At 58.4% G+C, this 22,671-nt stretch overlaps 1 protein-coding gene across 1 annotated transcript; it reads left to right on the plus strand.

The window, feature by feature from the left end:
- The first annotated feature begins 295 nt into the window (after positions 1 to 295).
- On the plus strand, positions 296 to 22,294 carry GRAP (GRB2 related adaptor protein). The gene is made up of 5 exons (XM_002923128.4): positions 296 to 472; positions 7,113 to 7,210; positions 11,653 to 11,775; positions 20,059 to 20,227; positions 21,950 to 22,294. Exons 1-5 carry the CDS (start codon positions 395 to 397, stop codon positions 22,133 to 22,135), a joined length of 654 nt encoding a protein of 217 aa, XP_002923174.1. The 5' UTR covers positions 296 to 394; the 3' UTR covers positions 22,136 to 22,294.
- Positions 22,295 to 22,671: the final 377 nt, after the last annotated feature.

The following is a 22,671-nucleotide window of genomic DNA, read 5'->3' on the forward strand; positions in this document are numbered from 1 at the left end:
GCATTGGAGTTCAGAAAACGTGGAGGGCAGATTGGCAAGTCGGTGGGGGTGGTTGGGACCATGAGACACATTGCCTGAGCTCCCAGGAAGGCTCTTGTCCTCTGGAAGCCTCCGTATCCCATCGGTGACATGGGTAGAAGAGGGGACCCCCTCCCAGGGTGGCCCGGGGACTCCCCAAGAGCCATACCTGGCCTTTGGGGTCTGAGGCAGAGGCCAGGCCGCTCACAGGCTCGCCGTGTCTGTGACATGTCTGCTTCCTGTTTCTCCTCCCTCGGGGCCAGCTTCAAAAGCACAACGCGCTCTCAAAACAAAGGAAGACGGTCCTCGACTGCAGAGGAAGCAGGAAGAGCCGACCCTGCTCGGAGCCCAGCTGCAGGGGCCCGGGGACAGCGGGATGGAGTCCGTGGCCCTCTACAGCTTCCAGGCCACGGAGAGCGATGAGCTGGCCTTCAACAAGGGGGACACACTCAAGGTAGGGTGCCTGGGATGGGCTGAGTTGGCCCCACGTGGAGCAGGGGGTAGGGGCAGTTATTAAGAATCAGGGGCCCAGGCCAGCCCCCCAGACAGGGTCCGGCTTCCGGAGGAGGATAGGCCTGGCTTCTCGAGGTATCGGCTGTGTGCTTCTGGACAAGCCGCCTCCCCCCACTGAGCCTCAGTGTCCCCATCTCGGAAATGGGGAGATAACTATGCATTGTGAGGATTCAAGGAGACATTGGCATAGTGCCTGTCAGGAATTGGTTCAACACCCAGTTTTCCTGGGAAGAGTTTGAAAAGACACTTGAAAAGAGAGAGGGAGGGATAGAAAAGCTTTTGGGGTGAAGGGCACGTACGCTAGGGTGGCTGAAAGAACTGTGATTTCAGTGTAGAGAAGGAGCTTCCCAGCAGTGTGGAGGAAAGGGAGAAGAACGTCATACCATGGCTTGATTCCGGAACCTTCCTTCTGTCCCCGTGAGACTGAACAGCCTGGGTTGAGGTTGGGGGGCGTGATGCTTCCCAAGAGGAACCATGTGCCCTTAAGGAATCCCCTTCCTCTCTCTGCCAGGACACTAGCACCTGCGACCCCTGAACTATGGGCTGGGGGCCCGGGGGACATGTGGCCAGCCGGGGACGGGGCCAGGCTTAGCACCCGCACGACCTAGCCAGGCCACGAGACATCCTGTGAGAGCCAGGTCTCATTCACAGGCCTCATTGACTGCTTTGAGAGCAGCTTGGGGTCTCTAGACCCAGGTTTGGGGCTCGGTGGGGAGGGAGACAGTGAGGAAATAGGAATGGGGTAACTGGTGGGCTCCAGCTAAGACTCAGAGTAATCAGCCAGCAGCAGACAGGGTGGGTCAGTGGGGGTCCCCCAAAGCAGTTGTAGTAAAGACTATGACGTCTCCACTTCCCTCCCAGATTCCTGTGCCCATAACCCCCACCCAAGATGAGTCACGTTTCCCACTCACGTTGGCTAAAGTATTAGGCAACTCCCGGCGTGTTTGCTTCTAACAGAGGTGCTCGCTAAGGAAGGAGAGAGTTCGTGAGGCAGGGACCACACTGGGGCACCAGGACATAAAGCAGGGCCTGGCCCACACTAGGCTCCTAGTAAAGCATGATGAGCATTGCAGGAAAGAAGGAAGGACAGAAGGATTAAAGTGTTAGCTGAAACAGGGGGCATCGCTCCCAGTGGGATTTGCATCCCATGTCCGTCCGCAGAGACTGAGGAGGGGACCTTTCAGGCTCCAAGAATGATGGAGAAAGGTCAGGCAGTGGGAAGACATGCCTTTTTCTTCCTTCCTTCCGCAAGCATTTGTCAAGCTATGGAGCACATACCCTGGGCCAGGCATTGTCCTAAGTGCTGAGGCTACAGCAAGGAACCAAGCAAAGTCCCTGCCCTCTGGGAGCTGACATTCCAGAGAGTGAGTGACTTCAGGAGGTGATGAACGGATTGAAGAAATCAACACAGGGAGATGGAATGAGAGTGACAGTGGGTGGGAAGGAGGGGGAGAGCTTCAGATAGGGTGGTCAGGACAGTCTCTCAAAAGAGTTAAGACCTAGGGGCGCCTGGCTGGCTCAGTCAGTGGAGCATGCGACTCTTGATCTCGGGGTCATGAGTTCGAGCCCCACACTGGGCGTAGAGCTTACTTAAAAAAGAGAGAGAGAGAGAGAGAGAGAGAGAGAGAGAGAGAGATAACACCTTAGCTGAGCCCTGAAGGATGAGCAGGAATCAACCATGCAAAGAGCCGGGGGGAAGAGAGCACCAGGTGTGTGTGGGGGTGGGGAGAACAGCTGGTGCAAAGGCCCTGAGGCAGGACCATATTAGTATGTTTGAAGAGCTGAAAGGTCTGTGGCTGAGGTGCAGTGAGAAGAAGAGGTTAAGGATGATGTTGAGAGGTAAGCAGGGCCTGTGAAAGATTTGTATTTCATTCCAAATTTGAGGTGTACTCACTGAGGAATTTTCAGCAGGGAAAAAAAGCTTGATCAGATTTACATTTTCAAAAGATAACAAAGGGGACAGGAGTGGAAGCAGAGAGGGGCTCTTGTGGTCTACTAGGTAAGAAATGATGATGGCTTAAACAACAACAAAAAAATCGTGACAAAATGTTAATGTCCTTAATATGTAAAGAGCTCTTATAAATCAACAAGAAAATCACAAACAGCATAATAGAAAAGTGGGCGAATGGAATGAATGGGAAAATTGCCAAAGAAGCAATGTAAGCAAGTAAACGCCCAATTTCACCAATAACAGAGCATGCAACTTAAAGCAAGTAACTGTTTTCCATTTGCCAATCAGCAAAATTTTATTTTAAAAAGAATCTCCCAGGTTATTGAGCATGTGGGAAAATGTGCACTTTTACATGGGGGTGGTGGACAGGTAAAGTGACACAGTGATTTCGCAGGGAACTTGGGGAACATACAAAAAGACGTAAAGATATCCATGTCCTGTGACCCAGAAATTCTGCCTCTGGGAAACTGAGACATGATCAGGGATATATGCGTGTTCTCTCCTGGGGACTCAGGGAGCACTCAGTGTGTCTGTGGTCCTCAGCTAAGGCAGTAACGACTCAGCAAGGAGAAAATGGGCGCAGGCACTGCTCATGCAGCTGAATTCTGGTGGCAGACAAGGGCCACACAAAGCAGGTGAATAAGTAACAGACAGTCTGTCCGATGGAGATGGTGCACAGGGAAAAATGAAGCATTCTCTTCTCTTCTTTCTCTTCTCTTCTCTTCTCTTCTCTTCTCTTCTCTTCTCTTCTCTCTTTCCCTCCCCTTTCCTTTTCTCTTTTCTTTTCTTCTTTTTTAAGATTCTATTTATTTGAGAGAGAGAGACAGAGAGCACGAGCAAGGAGGAGAAGGAGAAGCAGACTCCCCACTGAGCAGGGAGCCTGATGCGGGGCTTGATCCCAGGACCCCGGGATCGTGACCTGAGCCGAAGGCAGACGCTCCACCGACTGAGCCACTCAGGCACCCCCTGCGTTAGCTTTTAAACAGACTTTAATTTTCAGGACCGTTTTAGATTTACAGAAAAATCAAGGAGATAACACAGGGGGGAACATCTGACACGATTAGCACCCTACCGTTGTTACGTGAACGGATTGGTATTGATACGTTATTGTTACCTCACGAACATAATCAGAGTTTTTGCATTGATTGGATTTTTTTAACATCTTGTCTTATATTCTTTATCTTGATGCCTGAGTTTCTTGACACCCCCTTAAATTTTATCCCCGAGGTGACCTCAGCCGCCTCACTCCTGCGAATCCCTCTCTCTGTAGAACCGTAAAAACGCGACTGCGATGTCACGCTGTGTCCCCTCTTCTCCCCAGCCAAGGCAGTGGTGTGTAGGTCTGCTGGCCCTCCTTTACCTGGCTGGGCTGGGGGGTCACGGGGGCACTCCTAGAGCTGTCCCATTCACTCTTCCAGTGAGTGTTTCCCGCCACCCCCCCATCCCGGCCAGTGCCTGAGCTCTGGTCTTGGAGGAAGCCTAGGTGGCAGGGGCACCCACTCTGGACAAATGGCCCCAAACATCACTTCCCTGGAGCAAAGCGCCCTCCCTGTCGGGCCAGGCACTTCTGGGTGCACAGCACCCCATTGCTCCCAGCTGGAGGAGGGAGGTGGGGGGTGGCTTCATCCCATCTCTCTGGGGATGACCTGGCCCCCAGCACCCAGACTCATGGAGCCAATAGGCTCCTCGGCATCTCCAGAGGGAAGGTCGATGGCACCTCGGACCCAATGCAGTCGCTCCTGAGCCCCCCAACCTGCTCCCCAACAGCCATTCCCAGGGCCGTTGATGGCCACGATAGCAGGTGCCAACACCTGGACTCGTCCTGGCCGCTCCCTACCTGTCTCATGCCGGGCCTGCCGTTGAGCCCCGTCAGTGACTCTGCCGACACCTATCCAGACCCTGGCCACTTCTCCACACCACCACCCGCACCGCCTGCCCGGTTGGAGCCTCCCTCGCTCACCCTGGACAGAAGATCCTCGCCGCCCCGCCTCCCCCTGCTCCCAGCCATCCCAGTCTCCACACAGCAGCCATGACTCAGGGCCTGGGCCTCCCCGGATGCCCCTCCACGGCTTCTCTCGGCTTTTAATATGACCTGCTTCCCATGGCATCCAAGACCTACATCCTCTCACCCTGCTGGCCTTCCTCGATTCACCTCACAGCTCTGGCCTCCTGCCTCAGCTCCCAGTACACTGGCTCCTCTCTGTTCTGAGAACAGCTCCCACCTCAGGGCCTTTGCACTGGTTGTCCCCTCTGCCTCGGCCGCTGTTCCCCCACATCTTCTCACATCCAGTTCCTTTCTGTAACTTGGGCCCTAGTGCACGCATCAGCTCCTCAGAGAGGACTTTCTTGACCACCCTATCTCCCCCTGTGGACAATCCCCAGACCTCGACCAGACATCCTCATCTATTTCAGAGCACTTAACCACTGTATTAAATTACCCGTTAACTGGTTGCCTTCCTTCTTTATTGTCTGCCTCTGCCCACCACGGTGTAAGCTCCTCGTTCCCTGCTGGCTTGCTAGGCCTTTGCATGGGTCTGGCACACGGCAGGTGCTCAGGGCATAGCTGAGAAGTGAATGCCCCGGCCAGGGAACGGTGGGGTAGGGCGGCATCCTGGGTGGAGGGCCCAGTGGGAGCAAAGGCTTGGGGGCAGGCCAAGGTGTGGATTGCACTAGGGAGGAGCTGGTCTCTTTCCATTGTGCGAATTCTCATGCCTCAGGGGGTCTGTAGCTTTTCGACAATGTGAACATTAAGAATTCATCTCCTGGGGTACCTGGGGGCTCAGTCGGTGAAGCGCCTGCCTTCAGTTCAGGTCATGATCCCAGGGTCCTAGGATGGAGCCCTACCTCGGGCTTTCTGCTCCATGGGGAGTTTGCTTCTCTCTCTCCCTCTGCCTGCTGCTCCCCCTGCTTGTGCTCTCTCTCTGTGTCAAATAAATAAATACCATCTAAAAAAAAAAATTCAGAATTCAGCTCATGTAACCAATGAGAACATTTCTGGGTCCTCGGAGCAGAGATGACAGGAAAACAAAACAAAATAAAACGAAACAAAGATTCTATTCTACATAGGACATTCACACGGCCACACAGGACTTCGTAGTTCTAAGACACTGTCACATTCAGCATAGGCCATATATGTGCCCATTTCACAGATGAAGAAACTGAGGCCAAGACTATGGAGAGAGTCAGAAGCAGACAGAGCAGGGTAGCCCCAGGCTCCCCAGAATCTTCCTTGAACCGGTGGCCTTGGAAGGCAGCTGATAGGCTTTAAGTGTCCTATTATGTTGGGGAATTGTTTTGTTTTGTTTTCAGCAAAAGTTGTCCTGAGTCAGCCACCTGCTTCCGTCCGCCCCTGGGGCCGCTGACCTTGCCCAGGCTACAGAGTCAGGAAGGAAGGAGCTCAACGGGGCCTGGCAGACAGATAAGGGGGTGCCTGCCCGCGAGGCCTGGGCCCGAGGGAGCAAATCTCAGCTCTTCCTGGCAAAACCGACCTAAGTGGACGGCTTTGCATTGGCCTGCCCCCGAGCCTTTGCTCCTCCAATGCCCTCACTTGGGATGCTTCGTATATCTGATTTTTTCCCATTTCTGGGGGGGGCGGGGGGAGCAAATACCCTCTAGGATTGAGCCAATATTGCGCGTGCTCCCCCCTGGCCGTGGGTCCAGACACAAGTGCGAGGTGGAGTGGGGTTAAAACACTAATGGGCCGTGGTCTCCCCTAGAGCAGCTGAGCCAAGAACCCCAGAGCCCAGAGTCCTGGCTTGCTCTGCAGGCTCTGCCTCCTCTGGGCCTCACGGTCCCCGTCTGTGAACTAGCCTTTGGTGATGAGCTGGCCATGTGGGAGGCTGGCCCAGGGAAAGGAGGAAGGAGCCCCAAGGTTCATGCTCTACTCACTTCCCAGGCCCGGCCCGTTCTTCCGTGCGGCCGCTTGGTTGCTCGCCCACTGCAACGCCCACCCCACTCGAGCCCTTTCGGTTCCTCTCAGCCCACCTGTGGGGCTGCAGAGGCCTCACGCCATGGACAAGGGGCCCATGTGACCTGAGCAGGCCTTGCCTCAGCCTCATTGTAGGCCAAAGGCCTCCCTTATTTGCTCCCTGGTGCCTGAGTCCCCACTACCCTGAAATGACACCCCTGAACTCAGATGATAAGGGCTGTGTAAATGCAAGTGATCCCAGGCGAACTCTCACCAGGAGGCACCAAGCTGGGGCTGGGGCTCCCCGACCTTCCGGGGGACCTCAGACCTCCACCGCATGGCTCAGTGCTTGGCCTACAAATGCCGTGGAGTCCCCCTGCTCAGGCACAGAGGCACCCCACATCTGCCCCCCAAGACTGCATGGTCTGCGAGGGGTCTGAGGGAGATATCCTGAGAGTCCAGCTCCAGCCCCCCAAAGTTCAACCCACTGACCAACACCTCTTCTGGGTCCCCAGCTGTCCAACCTGGGGAGTCTGTGACCCTTCTGGGGACAGGGTGTCCTGAGGCCCGTAAGCAAGCAGGACTGTGACATCAGACACCCCTTGTGAACTTGGACAGCTCCCCAACCCTCCTCTGTGAAATGGGTCCTTGAACAGCAGGACCTCAGCAGGTGGCAGCTGTCCCCCTTCGGTGACCGAGTGACCGTGTCTCTCCCGCCCGCAGATCCTGAACATGGAAGATGACCAGAACTGGTACAAGGCTGAGCTCCGAGGCGCTGAGGGTTTTATTCCCAAGAACTACATCCGCGTCAAGCCCCACCCGTGAGTGGCTGCCACCCCGGCCCTATCCTCAAGGCTCCCCCACCCCAGCCCCTGCAGCCCGATGTCCCCACCTGGCCTGGCCCAGGCTGAGCCGCGCTGCCTGAAAAGCTCGGGGCCTGGCACACCCCTTAGGCACGGGGACTCATCGCTCTGGCTTTCGTTCTTCTGCCTGGGGACCCCCATTTCTACCCTGAGCAGAGGCAGGGGACAGAGATGTGAGGACCAAACAGTGGCAGGGTCAGGGCCAGCCCAGGCCACACCACTGAGGATCTGAAACACCGGGGAACACGCAGGAGGGACAGGGCCCCAGGCCCTTGGCTGGCTGGGCCACTGGCTGCCGTGTGGTCTCTGGGGGGGTCCTGCTCTCTCTATTCCTCAGTTTCCCTATCTGTAACACGAGGAGGGCCGAGGCTTCAATCTGCAGACTATTCTAGCGTTCCGTCTAAGAGGCTGGCTCAACCTTGTGTGAGGTTGAGTAGTGGGGGGGACAATGGGGGGGTGACGGCGGGGCAGGAACAGATCCCGCGGGCCCTGCCTTTGGGGTTTTGTGGGGAGCCGCCCATTGGCCGAGCGGACCAATGCCCCGGGATCGGGGCAGAGTAGGAGTCACGTGCGGGGCCTAGGGAAGACCCCATCGGGCTCGCAGCAGGTAAGTATCCCAGCCTGCAGCCCTGGGAATGGCGGGGGCCGAGCCCAGCCCCAGAACAGGCCCCAGTGGCCAAGAACCCATGAAAAAACCGACTGGATCTGCTTGAGATGGTGGCAGAGGTAGCCGTGCACGCAGTCGTTCATCAAACACTAGCCACAGCCCCAGGGGGCCGGCCCGGGTGATGCTGGAGACACACGAGGAGCGGCTGGGGTCGGAACGGTCCTATCCTGGGGGAGAGAAAGGACCTAAAGAAAGCCCAAGATGGGAAAGCAGTCAGCACTGAGGTAACTGGGGAAGGCTTCTCGGAAGAGGCAGAAACGAAGGAGGTTTTGAAGGGTGTGTAGGAGTTAGCTAGGTAGAAAAAGAGAAAGGCACTCCCGGGAGAGGAGACAGGGAGGACATTGAGGCCAACCCATGACAGCGGGACCCGGCAGGAGGGCCTCAAATGGCGGGTCCGGGGCGGTGGGGAGCATGGAGGTGGCTGAGCGGGGGAGGGACTCAGTCAGATGTGGAGGACCGTGACAGGGCCACGCAGGCTGGAGGGGGACAGACTGGAGGCCACGAGGTGTGTGGGACTATGGGGTGGAAGGGGAGGGAGGTGCAGCGCCCAGGCAGGGTCTGGGGGGTGCTTCCTCTTTATCTGTCTTCGAGTTATTTCTAAAGCTGCCCCTGCCTCCAGCTTCCTGTGCTGGGCAAGCCCCATCCCACCTGGGTCCCCAGCTACTCCCCTGCCAGGGCCCCAGGCATCCCCGGCCTCCCACACAGAGGCCGCGGCCTCCAGCTCCCAGACCCAGGCCCCGCAGCGGCCCTCCATGACGTGTTGCAGGGGGCAGGTGTCTGCCCTTCTGGCCTTTTATAGTCTTTCTGTCAGTTAAGGGAGGGCACAAGGGGAGAGACACGGAGAGATGCCAGGCGGCCCAGGGAGTGAGCCCAGGCAGCAGTGACTCCCGAGGGCCGGGGGGTCAGGGAGAGGCCCCCAGGGGCAGGAAATATCCCGGCCCAGGCTGGAAGGCCCAAAGCTGCTGGGAAGCCTCGAGCGGATTTCAGGGCAAGGCCAGGCCTCTCCAGGCGCTACTGGTGGTTGAGATAAGACTGCACCCATTGGAAGCCGTGGAGGGTCCCGGTGTCCGAGGCCGTTGCGGTCCCTGGGGTCAATTCTGATCAGTGGTGTGTGGGACAGAGTGGGGACAGGGCTCAGGCCTCCAACCAACCTGCCGGAGGCCATGCCCGGGTGCCTTCTTGGCTAACCTCAGCACCTGCCCTGGCCCCGAAATAGCAGGGGGGGATCTCCCGCTCAGCATCTGACTTAGCTGGTCAGGCCCCAGGGGTCCCAGAAGGCCTCACTCGGCCTACACCAGCCCCGCTCCTTCCCCGAGGACCCACTGTCTCCCCTGCCAGGCCAGGGAGCCCCTGGGGGAGCCATAAGGCAGACCAGGTGCTCCGGAGCCACCCACCCAGCTGTGCGCCAGTGGGCGGCAGGGAGCTCTTTCCAGAAGAAGGGCATGGTTCGCCCGGTCTGGGAGTTAGAGTAGAAGTTTGCCAGGGAGGGCAGCGAACAGGCCTAAGGGAGTGCTGCGGGGGGAGGGGCATGGGCTAGTTCCTCAGGGTCCCCAATCTCCCAGGGGCCCTGGAAGCCGGGTGCTATCATCACCGTCTCATGGACAAGGAGACAGAGGCACAGAGAGGTGGAATGGCTTGTCCAGGCACACACAGCTGGCGAGCGTCAGCATGGGATTTACGGCCCTGTGTTGCGGGCCCCCCTCGCTGCTGGGTTGTGCCCACCAGGCCTGGGGAGGGGGTGCTATAAGAGCCAGGGACTTGCTGGGCAAACTTTTGGGGGATCCCTGCCCTTCTCCGGGCCTCAGTTTCCACATCAGTGAAATGGGGGAGGATACGAGGTGACCCCGAGAAGAGTGGCGCCGGCATGGCGGAGACAGCCAGGTTCTGGGGGCTTCGGGAAAGTTGCTCCCGCACTCCGTCCTTCAAGCTGCCTGAGGACCAGCCGTGCCTTGTTCCGATGGGGGCAGGGCTGGGCTCCTCAGAGGGTGTGGTTGTGAAAGCCTTTGAGGGTGATGGTCGCCCACACACTGACACCTCCTGTGGGGTTTTGTGGGTTCTTTGGAGACACCCAGGCCCTCAGGAAACACCCACTCGGGGCCCCACTGGGTCCCTGCTCCTGCATGGTGCCTGTACCTGTGTCCTGCCAGGGGCTTTCGGGTGCAGGAGCTCCCTTCCCCGCTCCCCACCCCCAGCCCAGCCTCTGGCCTGGAAGCCTCCATCCAGGCCTCCCAAACTCCAGGGACCTGGGCTGAGCTATCCGGATGGTTGCCTCGAGCCCCCACACTCAGCAACCCTCTTTCACCGCCTCCCCTCCCGGGAAACCCATTGTGAGACAGGCTCCGGGCTCCCCACCCGNGCTCCGGGGTCCCCACCCATTTGGGGGCGGCAGGGGGTGAAGCCTCACTTCTGGGGTGGGCTCCCCAGATGCAGGGAGGTCAAGGGCTTTACATGGGAGTGGGAAGTGAACAGGGAGGGAAGGAGCCAGTCATTACGGGTGTGTTCTTGGCAGGGCTGCTGCTGGCGGGGACAGGTACCGGGGAGGGCGGGGAGACAGCACCGTCTCTCCAGAATGTTCCATCGGAGACCGAGGAGCTGAATGTGTATCCACCTGCTCCCCTCAGTCATCACTTGACCATGATCTGGGGGCTCAGCCCACCCTACACAGGCCTTTGTGAGTCGCCAGAAAAAAGCCCCAGGGCCGAATCCCAGTGTTCCCGTTTGGCAGGCGACACCATGGGGAGTGTGGACAGGGCAGGACACTGTGGGGTGGGCGTCTGCCGCTGCACCTGTTGCCCCCCCCTCCCTGGGCTTCAAGGGCTCGGCAACATCCTGAGACAACAGGAAAAGTCCCACCTCACATCCGCCCCTGGTGCCAAGCTCAGACTCAGGAAACATTTGCTGAAAGAGGGAAGGGAAGCTTTACAAGGAACGGAGTCTCCAGACCCCCGCCGCTGGTGGGTCATGGTACCACCATGAGACTCTGCCTGCTCTGGGCCTCGGTTTCCCCATCTGCACAATACAGGGCCCAGTCAGAGACTGGGACGCTGCGAGGGCTGGCAAGGCCTACAGAGGCCGGGGGCTTGTCTGGCCACACAGCAAGATAGGCAGGACCAGCAGAGAAGATGAGTCCCAGCTTTTCGCTCCCGCCGCCAGGCACTGGGGGTTGGAGGGCAGTGGGGGTCTTGCAAGACTCTGCATTTGCCAGGCGCTTCTGCATTCCCAGTTCCATGTTCAGCCAGAAAAGGGACTCGTACCTGGCGGAAAAAACTCCAGGTGGCCTCAGTTTGTGGCTCTGTGAAATGGGTGCAGGGAGAGAGCCTTCCTCATTAGACCAAAGCTGCTATTGCTTTTGTCATCCGTTGTTATATTTTTTCACTTTTAAGAATCTATCATCTAAAACGGAAGAGCTCAGCTGGGGTTGGCTGGGTGGAGGTTCACTAAGGTTTGATTTTTCTCTTTTCCTAAGGGGATATTTGCCTGGCATGGTGGGAAAGGCTTGCACTTGGGAACCAAAATGCTGGGATTGGGTCCCAGGTCCTGCCTGCCGCAGCGTGTAACCTTGCGCTCGGAGCTTTGTGTCGCCGTGCTTAGCTTCCTCGTCTGTGAAATGGGTACAATCGTATCTCCTGTGTCTCGGGTCTGCGGTGAAGAGCAGTGACGTGGGGTGCCTGGCACATGGGGAGGGGGGCGGCCTGGCCTTCCCACTGCCCTCACCTGCCCCCTCTCCCTACAGGTGGTACTCGGGCAGGATTTCCCGGCAGCTGGCCGAAGAGATTCTGATGAAGCGGAACCACCTGGGAGCCTTCCTGATCCGGGAGAGTGAGAGCTCCCCAGGGGAGTTCTCGGTCTCCGTGAAGTGGGTTCTGCCCCGGGGGGGGGGGGTAGTGCAGAGAAGGGTGGGCAGGGAGGCCCCATTACAGCTGAACCTGGAAGCGCAGGGCATGGGCTCACAGACCCAGGTAGAGGGAGTGGCTTCCTTGAAGGAGAAGCAGCCCGAGCCTGGGAGCAGGGGACTGTCTGGGGGTTGGGGAATGGCATGCACCCCAGGGTGGGGCCCAGAGCCGTGGGACCATGTTTGGAAAGCAGGCCTGGGTCCACTGCAAGGTCTCAGGGGCCAGCATGAAGGGTTTGGCTGGTATTCTATGAGCAGTAAGGATCCACCAAGCACTCCTCCTGAGGGAAGAAAGAAGGATGCCAGGGTTTGAGGTGATGGGAGCATCTGGGGGCAGGAGGGCACCAGGCACCAAGGGCAGGTGTCCAGGATGTGCTGCAGACAGGGTCTCACCACATGGTACCGTAAACGAGATGATGGACTACGGAGCTGGGCTGCTTGGGTTCATATTCTAGTTCTGCCACTTCCTGGCTGTGTGACCTTGGACAAGTCACTTAAACTCTCTGTGCCTGTTTCTTCTGATGTGAAATGAGTCATTACAAGGAATACATAAGTCAATGTATATATTTTTTGAGTCCATAGATTTAGAATGATCAGAATAGTGCCCGACGTTGCAGCGGGGTGGCCGTGCTGGGAGGGTCTGGCTTGGTGACAGGCAGCCCCTCAGGCAGGACGTAGCAGCCTCTAGGCAGGGCAGAACCCAATCCCAAAGGCCACACATGGGGAAATGGGGAAACCCGGGCTGGAAGGTAGAAAACAGGAATGGAATTCGGGGGTGAAGGGGTCTGGTCTGTCTTTCCTATTCTTAGTCCTAGAACAGTAGGACACAGATGCAGAAATTCACGGACTATTCATTAAGCTACATGTCATGGGCCAGGCTGTTCTAGAGGCTGGGGAAATGACAGTAAAGGAACTAAAATGCCTGCCCTTAGGGATTTATGTCTCAGCGGGGGAGACAGACAGTGAACAAGGAAGTGAAGGCATACCGCAGGAGTCAAGGTGGTCAGAGACGGCCACTCTGAGGATGTGGCATTTGAACAAAGGTCTGAACCTGGAAGTGGAGGCTGCCCAGGTCTCTAGGAATGAGAACCCGGGAGGAGAGACTTCTAGGTAGACAGAACAGCAGTGCAAAGGCCCTGAGGTAGGAAGCACTTGGGGCACGTTAGCATCCACAGGAGGTGGCCTGATTGGAGCAGAGAAGCCAGGTGGAGAGAGGTGGGGGATACGATCAAAGAGATGGGGCTGACGGATCCCGACAAGGAGGTGGAGTTTTCTCTCAGAGCAATAGGGAGCCACGGAGGGTCCGGAGCAGGGGCAGCTGTGATTGGCTTCCATTTTTCAGCCCATCCCTCTGGCTGCTATGAGGAGGAAGGATGATGGGCCAGAGAGGAGCCAGGCAGGAGGTGATGGCATCTGGGAGCGTGGTGGGGGCTGAAGGCATGACAAGCAGCTGGAACAGGGAGTGCCCAAAGTCAGGGCCAGCAGCCATATCAACTGTCAGGGGTTCTGTGGGCAGTGGGCACAGAGCCTGCATGGGGAAGGTGCTCACTGTCGCTGAGAGCGGAATTGGGGCGGCAAGCTTGCCACTGGAAGGAGCCACGGTGCTGGACCCTGGAGCTGGGCGGCGTGGCTGCTAAGAGGCTGTTTTCCTAGGGCCAGGCTGGTTTGCAGCTGATGGCTTGATTGTCCAAAGGATGAATGAACACGGGACCCCTTTGATGGTTAGTGCAGGGGCTGGGGGTGAGGAGGTGGGTCGGTGCCTTCCAGGCCCTTCCAGACTCTGGGGTGAGCTCTGTGACTGGTGCGCTGTTGGCTGGTCCATTTCTGTTCCAGATGGTGGTGTGGACTCTGCACACCAGGGCTCTGTGCGGTGCTGATCTCCCCATCTGGGCCTGGCGGCACCCGTGTGGGGAGGACTGCTGTGGTCAGGAAGGCTGCTGGGGAGGCGGTGTGTAAAAATGATCCAATGTGAATACAGGTCCCGGCACTTACCTGATCCCCTCCAAGCTCTGCAAGCAGCTGTGGGCTCTTTTCACTTCCTCCACACACACCCACCCACGGGGAACAGGCTGGTTACCCTGGGGGGTGGGAATGGCTCTGGCCCTACTTGAGCCTCTATTTCCCCATCTTAAAAATGGGAGTACTGTCAGTGTGTATGTGTGTGGGAGACGTTGTGCGTTCTTAGTCCTGATCCCACCCCCACCTATGGTTGTGGACACCTGGAGTGGCCCCGGTCACCTTCCTGCCTGCACAGCCCAGCCCCCACTTCCCTCTGGGGTCCCTGCAAAAGCAGGAAATGGCAGTTTTCCACGTGCTGGCTGTCCAAGGGCCTGGTCGTCTGGGAATGGCGCCCACCAGGCGGGCTGGGCCAGCTTCGGGTGCCTCCTGGAATCAGTTCCAAAGTCCAAGATCACCCAGCAATCAGGGGCACAGGGGACTCACTGGGGTAGCTTCTGCAGCCCGAACTGAGGGTAGGTGGGGGGGTGGAGGATTAGCCCCCCTAACCCCACTCCCTCCTCTGCTAACTGATCACACCGCCTGAATTTAGCGCACTAAGGCCTTGTGCACTGCCCTCTACTGGCGTTTCTCTGTAACTGCAGCCCCGCCCGTGCACATGCGCAGTTTTAGACCCGAGCATCTCAACCTACTGAGGGTGTGTGTGTGCGTGCGTGCGTGCGTGTGTGTGTGTGTGCCCCTGAAGCCTGAGTAGGAGTTTGATGCACAAAGAGAGGCTATGCAGGCATAGGGACCAGCATGTGCAAAGATCCGGGGTTGGGACAGTGAGGGGTGGGTTTGGATAGCAGCAAGTTTGATCAGGAGGAGCGACAGGCAGTGAAAGGATGCAGTTGGTGGGCAGGGGAGGTAGCACCAATGTCCTGGGAGGAGGTCTGGGAGTGTCCTTCAGGCAGTGCCCCTCGGCACCTCCCCCAAGGCATCCGGGCCAAGCCCCCCAAGGTCAGAACCAGCAGGAGCTTCCCGGGTTCAGCTAGTTGTCGTTTGCGCACAGCGTCACCAGGTGGCGTCCTCCACCTTTGGTTTCGTCCCAGTGGAGCCAGGACTCCTAGGTCCTGCTTCCATTCTTGGCCCATTGTCTCTCAAGGGGGTGTTTCAGTGGCCCTTGAAGGATAACCCGGCAGGGATTAGAGTAGGAAACAGACTCAGAGGGCGTATATGGCTAGGAGTGCGGGGTTTTGAACAAGAATCTCAGTTCTGTTACCTCCTACCTGTAAAATCCTCGGCAAGTGACCCGCTGAGCCTCGGTTTCCTCGTCTGTAAAATGAACATCCTTGTAAAGTGCTTAGTATGCCGCCTAGCACATAGTAAGTGCTCCAAAATGCCACACGGTGCTTCCCAGCCCCCTGTCCCACAAATCCAGGGCTATTAGAGAAGAGGTAGTGACATGGAGCGGCCGGGGACCCAGCTCTCGCCCTGACTGCTCAGAACTTGCTATGAGGCAGGTCCTGGCTTTCTCTTGGCTGTAATGTTTTCATCTACAACCTGGAGATGATAACTGAAGTCCAGGAACCCAGGGGCCATCCAGAAGAGTGACAGCTGTGCAGATTCACGCATGAGAGCATTTCCGCCCTCGCTGCCTTGGCTCTTGGGGACTCTGACCCCACGACACGTGGCATCTCCCGCATGCTCACGCCAAGCCCCATAAAGCTGTCAAAGGTGGGTTTATGGGCCTCGGGCTGCCTCGTGGAGCGATGGTGGCCACGCTGGCTGCCCTTTACGAGTTTACAGAGGGCTATTCCCCTCCACCTGCAGGGAGGGGAGCTGGCAGCCAGCCGACCAGGGAACAAGGCTGGGGCGCAGCGCCTGGGCTATGTGACTTTTGCCCCACACACCCATCCAGGCTGCTGTGGACTCCTCTGCTGTGAATGGCAGTTTGGTCCTAAGTGACGTGTTTTGCTTCCTTTCAGGCCGGAGGTGCCCTGGAGTCAATGCACGTGTGTTTGCTCTGGTGACTGAGCACCTTCTGTGCACCAGGCCTTGTCCCAGGTGCTTGGGATGCAGCCATGAACAAAACAGGACAAAGCTCCCTGTCCTTTAGGCACTCATTTCCATTGGGGGGATGGACAAGAAACAATTAGCAGATTATATAGAATCGTGGGAGATGATAAAGGCTCTTGGGAAAATGAAGCAGGACAGAAGAGGTGGCAGAAGGTGGAGGGTGCTACCTGATGCAGGCAAAGCCTGAGAGGGAAAGGGAGCCATCCCCAGAAGCCCGTCTTGCAGGAAACGGAAGCTCAGAGAGGTGCAGTAACTTACCCAAGGTCACACAGCAAGGAAGCGCAGAGCAAGTGCCCATTGACCTTCTGTGCCCGGGCAGACCCATTCTGCCTTCCATGCACCTTTCCTGAGTCCCAAAGACCCGCAGGTCCCTGCCAAGGCCACTTTGATTCTATTTCACGCCTGCTGCTGTCCATGTATTTTACCCCTGCCTTTTTCACAGATGGGAAAACTGATGCTAGAAGGGCCATGCCTCGTGAAGATCACCCACTGGGCAGTCTGCACGCAGGCCTCTGCCCAGGAGGGCCCACCACCAGCCCTAGCTGGGGCAGTCCTGGGGCTCCTGACCTTACCCTAGCCTTCTTTATCCTCACTGCGCTCCCCCTGTCCCTTTAGCTGCTGCCACCACCAGGCCAGAAAAACCTGCTGGGCAGGACAGACTGCTGCTAGCATCAGGCCTCACTTGGTCCTTGAGGCTTTTGTAACAGAGGCCAGGCCCTGGCCCTCAGCCCCCTGGGTAGGTGGCCGTGGGGGTCACACACAGACAAACACACCCATGGCTGCGAAGAAAGGGACCCACATGTGCAGTCACTCTGGCAGAGCAGAGAGAGACCCAGCTCCCCCCCCGCCCCCCAACGCCCATGCACACTCAGACACGATAGGGACAGACACCTGGATATGCAGGCCCAGGTCTAGAAAGTCCACGAGGGTCTAAGGGGCTCTCAGATCACCTCAAGGCTCCATGTGGGCCTTGAAGGATGGCTAAGGCCAAGACCAGGCAGAGGAAAGGGACGGTGCTCCTGGGGAGATCACAGGCAAGGGCCCCCGTGAGGCCGGCAGATTGGGTGGCTGGAGAGAGAGAGAGAGAGAGAGAGAGAAGCTGTCCCAGATGCTGAGACCTTAGGGTCATCTGATGGAGATGGCCCGGCTTGGCCTCAGACAGGTGCGGTCACTGATCAGAAGGGGCCACGCCCGTCTTTCACCAGCACGGCCGCCCCTGGCTGTGGGCAGGCCTCTCTCCTCTCTGGGCCCCCCTCTCCTCACCGTAGGACAGGAAGTTGGGACAAGTGGGAGAAGGGACGAGACCTGCCATTTACTGAGCACCTACTATGTACCACACCCAGGCAAGGGGCTGGACCACGCAAGCTTCCCCGATTTGAGAATTCTCCAGTTCTCAGATTGGAAGGTTCTAGAAGTCCTGGGTCTCCGGCCCCTTTCCTGTCTCATCTCCAGTTCTCTACTCGCTGATCCTCCTGTGTGATCAGGGAATACTTCGCTCTGGCTAACTTTCCAGGTGGTCACTTGGGGGTTGAGATCTCGTTCACAAACCTACCATATGCTTCTCTGCCCCCTTTGCCAGAGGGGAGGGGCCGCCCCACCCCAGACTCCTCCCTGGGGATAGTCCAGAGTCGGAGCCTTCTGCCTCTGCACCGGGTGGCCCAGACACGGAGTCCTTGGGGTCCCTGTCTTCCTGGCTTCTCACCTGCCCAGCCTTGGGTTGAGAGACGCTCCTCACCCTGCACCCCCGCCAAAGTCTAGGAGCTGGGGCCACCCCGATCTGGCTGCGACAGGGCACTCGGGAGTCATCGGGCTCAGACATGCCTCAAGGAAAGTGTGTGGCCTCTGGGACGCTGCGGCAGGCCAGACAGGGCAGGAAGCACTCTCCACCTGCCTGCCCTAGTTCCATTCCAGGAACACAGACCTGCATGGCCCCTGGCTGACAGCACCGGCCGCTTAGTCACCTGGGAACAATGCTTGCTGACAGCACACGAGCGGCTTTGTCTCAGGTTTGGAGATCTTTGCTCCACCTGTTCCCAGAGCCTCTTGGGGAGCAGGCGGAGGAACTGGCTCCCTTTGGAGCTAAGCTGCCCTGAGATCTGGACACGTCTTAGGGGGTCAGGTCTGTTTCAGGGTCAGGACCCCTAGAGGGCTGGAATTGTAGCTCAGAGCGAACAGGAGAGGGTTTTCAGGAACAGGCCACTTTGAAAGCACATAAGCCTTGGGCCCTGATGTTCCATTCTCTGTGTCCAGCCTCTCCCAACTGGGCTATACCCTCAGGGCCTAGTCCTGCCACCCTTTCTGTGCAAGCCATTAGGGTCAGTGGGTTAAGAGAAGGCTGTATGGAGGGCTGAGGAACCCAAGGAGACCTCTGACTCTGAGTTGGGCCATTTTACCTGGGTTTTGAAGTATGAGTAGGAGTTCAACTAGAGAAGAATTTGGAGAAAATCATGTATGCAAAGGCCTGGAGGGGAGATATGTTTGAGTGGAGAGAGAAGGGTTCTGTGTGGTTTGGACCCCTTAACATGGGCAGGGCGGGGCCATCCCACTTTGCCCCCCCCCAACACACATACCTTGAACAATTCTTTGTCTTCAATCTTCAATCTTAAGCCTTTACCAAAGCAGCATGCCAGCCCAGGGCTGACAGGTGGAGGAGGTGAATGGCAGGCAGGGATGAGACAGCAGGATGCCTAGGGGGCTGCTGATGACAGTACCCCGCTCCTATTTGGGCCTTACAAGACCCTGGGCTGTGGGCCTGGAGGAACCTGGACTGCAGGCAAACCCCAGCTTACAAAATTGTTTAACAAGGTTTAAATTTAGAACCCAGGAGGTGTTTTTTTCCTTTTTACTGTCAAGTCTCCAGACCACTGTGGCTCGGGAGGCAGAGGGGCTAGTGCGTGCCCAGTGGCCAGCCTGTGCCCCCGACACACATGCCTGGCCACGCCCACAGCCCCCCCCCCCGGGCTTCCAGGGCTCTCAGCTCCACCAGCAACCCCCCCCACCGCCAGGTTGGCTTCTTCCTACTGGGGAGCTGGGGCTCTTCTGTGTTCTTCCTGCAGCTGCTGGCAGTCTCCCCCTCCCCCTCCTTGGGCAGGTGAGGACGCTGAGGCCCAGGGGCGCTGACCAGAGCCCGGAAGGATGGCTGCCATTCGGCCAGGCACAGAGGCTGAGAGAGGGAAGGCCTCCTGGGGATCACAGCCCAGGGAGTCGTCCTGGATTGGGGATGACAAAGTCTGGGACGTTATCAATACCACAATTGGAATAATTATTATTCCTATTGTTATACGATGAGAACCAAAAGGGGAGCATGGTAGAATGACACTTGACCAGAGGCCCTTGACAGATGTGGCCCCAGCTCTGGCTTTGCGGCCATGTGACCCTGGGAAGGTCATGGTTTGCACTTGGAGCATCGGTTTCCCCACTGTACCAATGGCCCAATTTGTACCTCCTGGGCCATGCAGTGGGCCCAGCCACCCCTGCAGCAGCGAGGGGAATCCCAGTGGTTTGTGCTGCCCCTTGTCCCAACCCACACCGGCACCACCTCTAGTCCCAATCGGTCATGGCCTGTCCTGGCATGGGACATGAGGCATGCGGGCAAGAGCATAGGAGGCGTATGAAGGAAATGAGGCTGGGCACATAACCGGAGCCAGATCTTGAGTCCGAGGTGTTAAGATTTTATCTGGAGGGCAATGGGGAGCCATAGAAGGTTCTTGAGGTAGGGGGCAGGAAGAGACAGGAAGCACCCAAGATACAGGCAGGCTTTGCTTGAATCGGGATGGTCTTAGCACTCACTCCTCAGTGGAACTGCGAGGGCCGGGTGGGGGCTGGGGGAAAGGAGGAGCTGTCTGACCCCCTCTTTCAGAGGAACCCATTTAGTGTTGCATCTTCTGAACACATATCCAGAATGGAGGAGCGACCATTATGAAGAAACGGAGGTTTAGAGAAGTTCAGTGATTTGCTAAGGTCACACAGCAGCCAAGGGGGCCTGTTCCCGCGCCCACACCCTTAATTCCATAGCCACCGCTCAGGGGGATTCACCAGGTCTCACATCCTGCCGGGTCAGTGGGCCTGGACCCTGCCCTCCCGGACCTGCCCCTTCTCCTGCCCGCAGGTCTCACCGGGAGCCAGAGTGGCCGGCTTCCAGGTGGGGGTGAGGAGGGAGGCCCTGGGGCTGTGCGGGCAGGGACAGGGCCCCGGGGACCCTGGGTCTGGGCTCAGGGGTCTCCTGTCCCCCAGCTACGGCGACCAGGTGCAGCATTTCAAGGTGCTGCGCGAGGCCTCGGGGAAGTACTTCCTGTGGGAAGAGAAGTTCAACTCCCTGAACGAGCTGGTGGATTTCTACCGCACCACGACCATCGCCAAGCAGCGGCAGGTGTTCCTGCGGGACGAGGAGCCCCTGCTCAAGGTAGGCGGGGCGGGGGGTTGCGCGGGAGCCTCTCTGCACGGTCTGTGTCTGCAGGGGCGTCGACACCTGCTGGGGCGGGGCGTGGGCGTGGCTTCGCTTCCTTCCCCCGCAGCCCCGCTTCGCGGGAGGAGGGGGCCCGCCCCGGCTCCGAAGTCCTATTCTGGTGGCCCGGCAGTAAGACAAGCGAGGGTGGAAACGCAGAGGGAAAGACAGGGAAGGAACTGAGTGGACATGGCAGGGGGCCCCCGGTATCTGGCTTGTTCTCGGCTCCCGGCCTCGGGCGTGGTCACAGTAGGTACCCCGTGCGTTTTGAATGCTTGAAGGTCCTTACACGCCGCGGAGCCTCCTGGGTGCCATGCACTGAGCTAGGGGCCTCATCGTGGCCATTGTACAGGTGGAGAAACTGAGGGTCCCCCAAGACCACCTGCAGGGTCGGCTCCGTCCTGGTTTCTGTCCCCAGGAGCTGGCCTTGGGTGGGGTGGGGGCAGTGTAAGGAGCATTCGTGGGCGACGTGCTGGCCGGGCTCAGGGTGTGATTAGAATGATGACACCAGCCAACGGGGTTATTAGCCCCAACAAGTGCTGTTTTCTTTGGGGGGGGGCGTCGGCAAGGCCTGGGGCTAGAGGTCAGGACCCTAGGACCGCCCAGGTGAGCCTGGGCTCTGCAGAGCATACAGCGAGCATATCCTGGGGAGGGGCTGCTGGGCTGCCACAGAGATGCTTGAGTCCTGCCTGTTCGAGACTCCCACCACGCGTGACCTCAGGGTCAGTTCATTCCTCAACTTGGCCTCAGTTTCCCTGATGTCCAAGAGAATGAGCCCTGGGGTGTCATGTGCCAAGAGAGTCAAAGGGTACCTTGGGAGACCCCCATTAGTGCACTCTCTGTCCCCCCAGGACGCTCTGCGTCCTCAGCCTGACCGTGGAGGCGGGGTTAGCTGTGAGCTCTCAAGCCTCTGTCCCCGACCTCCATCCCCTCCCCTCCACTGCCTGGGCCAGCTCTGCCTTCGGAGAAGGGGCGGGAGTCAGGATGGAGCTGGGGGCTGCCTGAGGGCTCCCCACGCCCCCTGCCTCACTCCGGCCTGGGCCCTGGGGTCACCCACCCTGTGGGACCCATGCTACCGCCTCCTCCTTCCTGGGCAGAGAACCGCTAATTAGAGCCTGTCTGCTGATCCTATCACCCATCCCAGATAAGATTCCACAGGCTCAGAACAGAGATCCTGGTGGGGCAGGCAGGGCTGGGACACTGGGTATAATCGTCACGGCGCCAGGCCGACGTGCCTGTGGAGAGCTTTGTCCAGCTGCCATTTGCAGGTGGGGACACCAAGTCCCACAAGGGCAGGGTCTTACCCAAGGTTGCCTTGAGGTATAAATAGGAATGGAACCCAGGCCTGAGAGCTGGGAGCAGCTCTGGGTGACATCCTGTCCCTCAAAGTCTGGTCAAGGGCAAGAGCAGTCAGCAGTCAAGTCTGATCTCAGCTACACATCATTTACGGTTTATAGGGTCTGTTCCTGTGGAGCGTACGGTCTTGTTGGTCTGTTCAGACGCAGTCTCGGGGCTGCAGACATTCAAGGGGCAGGCGACTGGGGGCTCATGGGGTGGCGTGGCCATCTATCTGGATTTGGAGTGAGAAGCAAGTTCAAGCCCGGTTCTGCCCTCCCACCCACGGCCAATCTTGTTGGGGTCTCCTGAAAAATCCCCGCTAATCACCTCCTCCCCTCGCAGTCCCCGCAGGCCTGCTTTGCCCAGGCCCAGTTTGACTTCTCGGCCCAGGACTCCTCACAGCTCAGCTTCCACCGCGGTGACATCATCGAGGTCCTGGAGCACCTCGACCCCCACTGGTGGCGGGGCCGGTTGTGCGGACGCGTCGGCTTCTTCCCTCGGAGCTATGTCCAGCCAGTGCAGCTGTGACCGGAGTGGCGCCCGGGGGCAGGGGCACAGCCGGCAGACCATGCACCCAGCAGACACTGAGGTCCAGACAGGAGACGTGGACGCCCCGTCCCCGGGACCCATGGGGCTCAGCCGAGGGTCTTGGACCCGAATGTGGGCCTCCTCACTGCCGGGCCCGGGCACCCGCTGCTTTGAACAAACTGGGACGGGCCTCGGGGCCCAAGAACCACTGTGATGTTTAGTGCCTACCAGGCAAGGGGAGCTCCCAGGGCTTCCCGCTGGCCTCTTCCCATTGGCTACCGGCCGCAGGGTGCCCTGGGGCAGAGCGGCAGAAGCTCCCCTCCCCGTCCAACCATGAATGCCGCCAAGCTCAGGGAGAGTTGAGGACTCCTATGTTATAAGCATTTGGGGGCTGCATATGGTGGACGGGTTCACCTTGGGCTCATGACCATCTGCTGGGCCTGCCTGCCCCACCCTCAAATGGCCCCTTGAGGAGTGCTGGCTATTGGGAAGGTGGCTTAGTGGTGACGGACAGGACGGGGCTGCACACCTGTCGG

Source organism: Ailuropoda melanoleuca, chromosome 17, assembly GCF_002007445.2.
Source record: "Ailuropoda melanoleuca isolate Jingjing chromosome 17, ASM200744v2, whole genome shotgun sequence".
Classification (NCBI taxonomy): Eukaryota; Metazoa; Chordata; class Mammalia; order Carnivora; family Ursidae; genus Ailuropoda; species Ailuropoda melanoleuca.

What these genes read in the sequence shown, in the direction of transcription:
- GRAP (XM_002923128.4), top strand. Translation starts at nt 395, where the DNA reads ATGGAGTCCGTGGCCCTCTACAGCTTCCAGGCCACGGAGAGCGATGAG. An exon ending in ATCCGCGTCAAGCCCCACCC is followed by an intron (nt 7,211 to 11,652) that starts GTGAGTGGCTGC and finishes CTCTCCCTACAG; the next exon opens with GTGGTACTCGGGCAGGATTT. An exon ending in GAGTTCTCGGTCTCCGTGAA is followed by an intron (nt 11,776 to 20,058) that starts GTGGGTTCTGCC and finishes CCTGTCCCCCAG; the next exon opens with CTACGGCGACCAGGTGCAGC.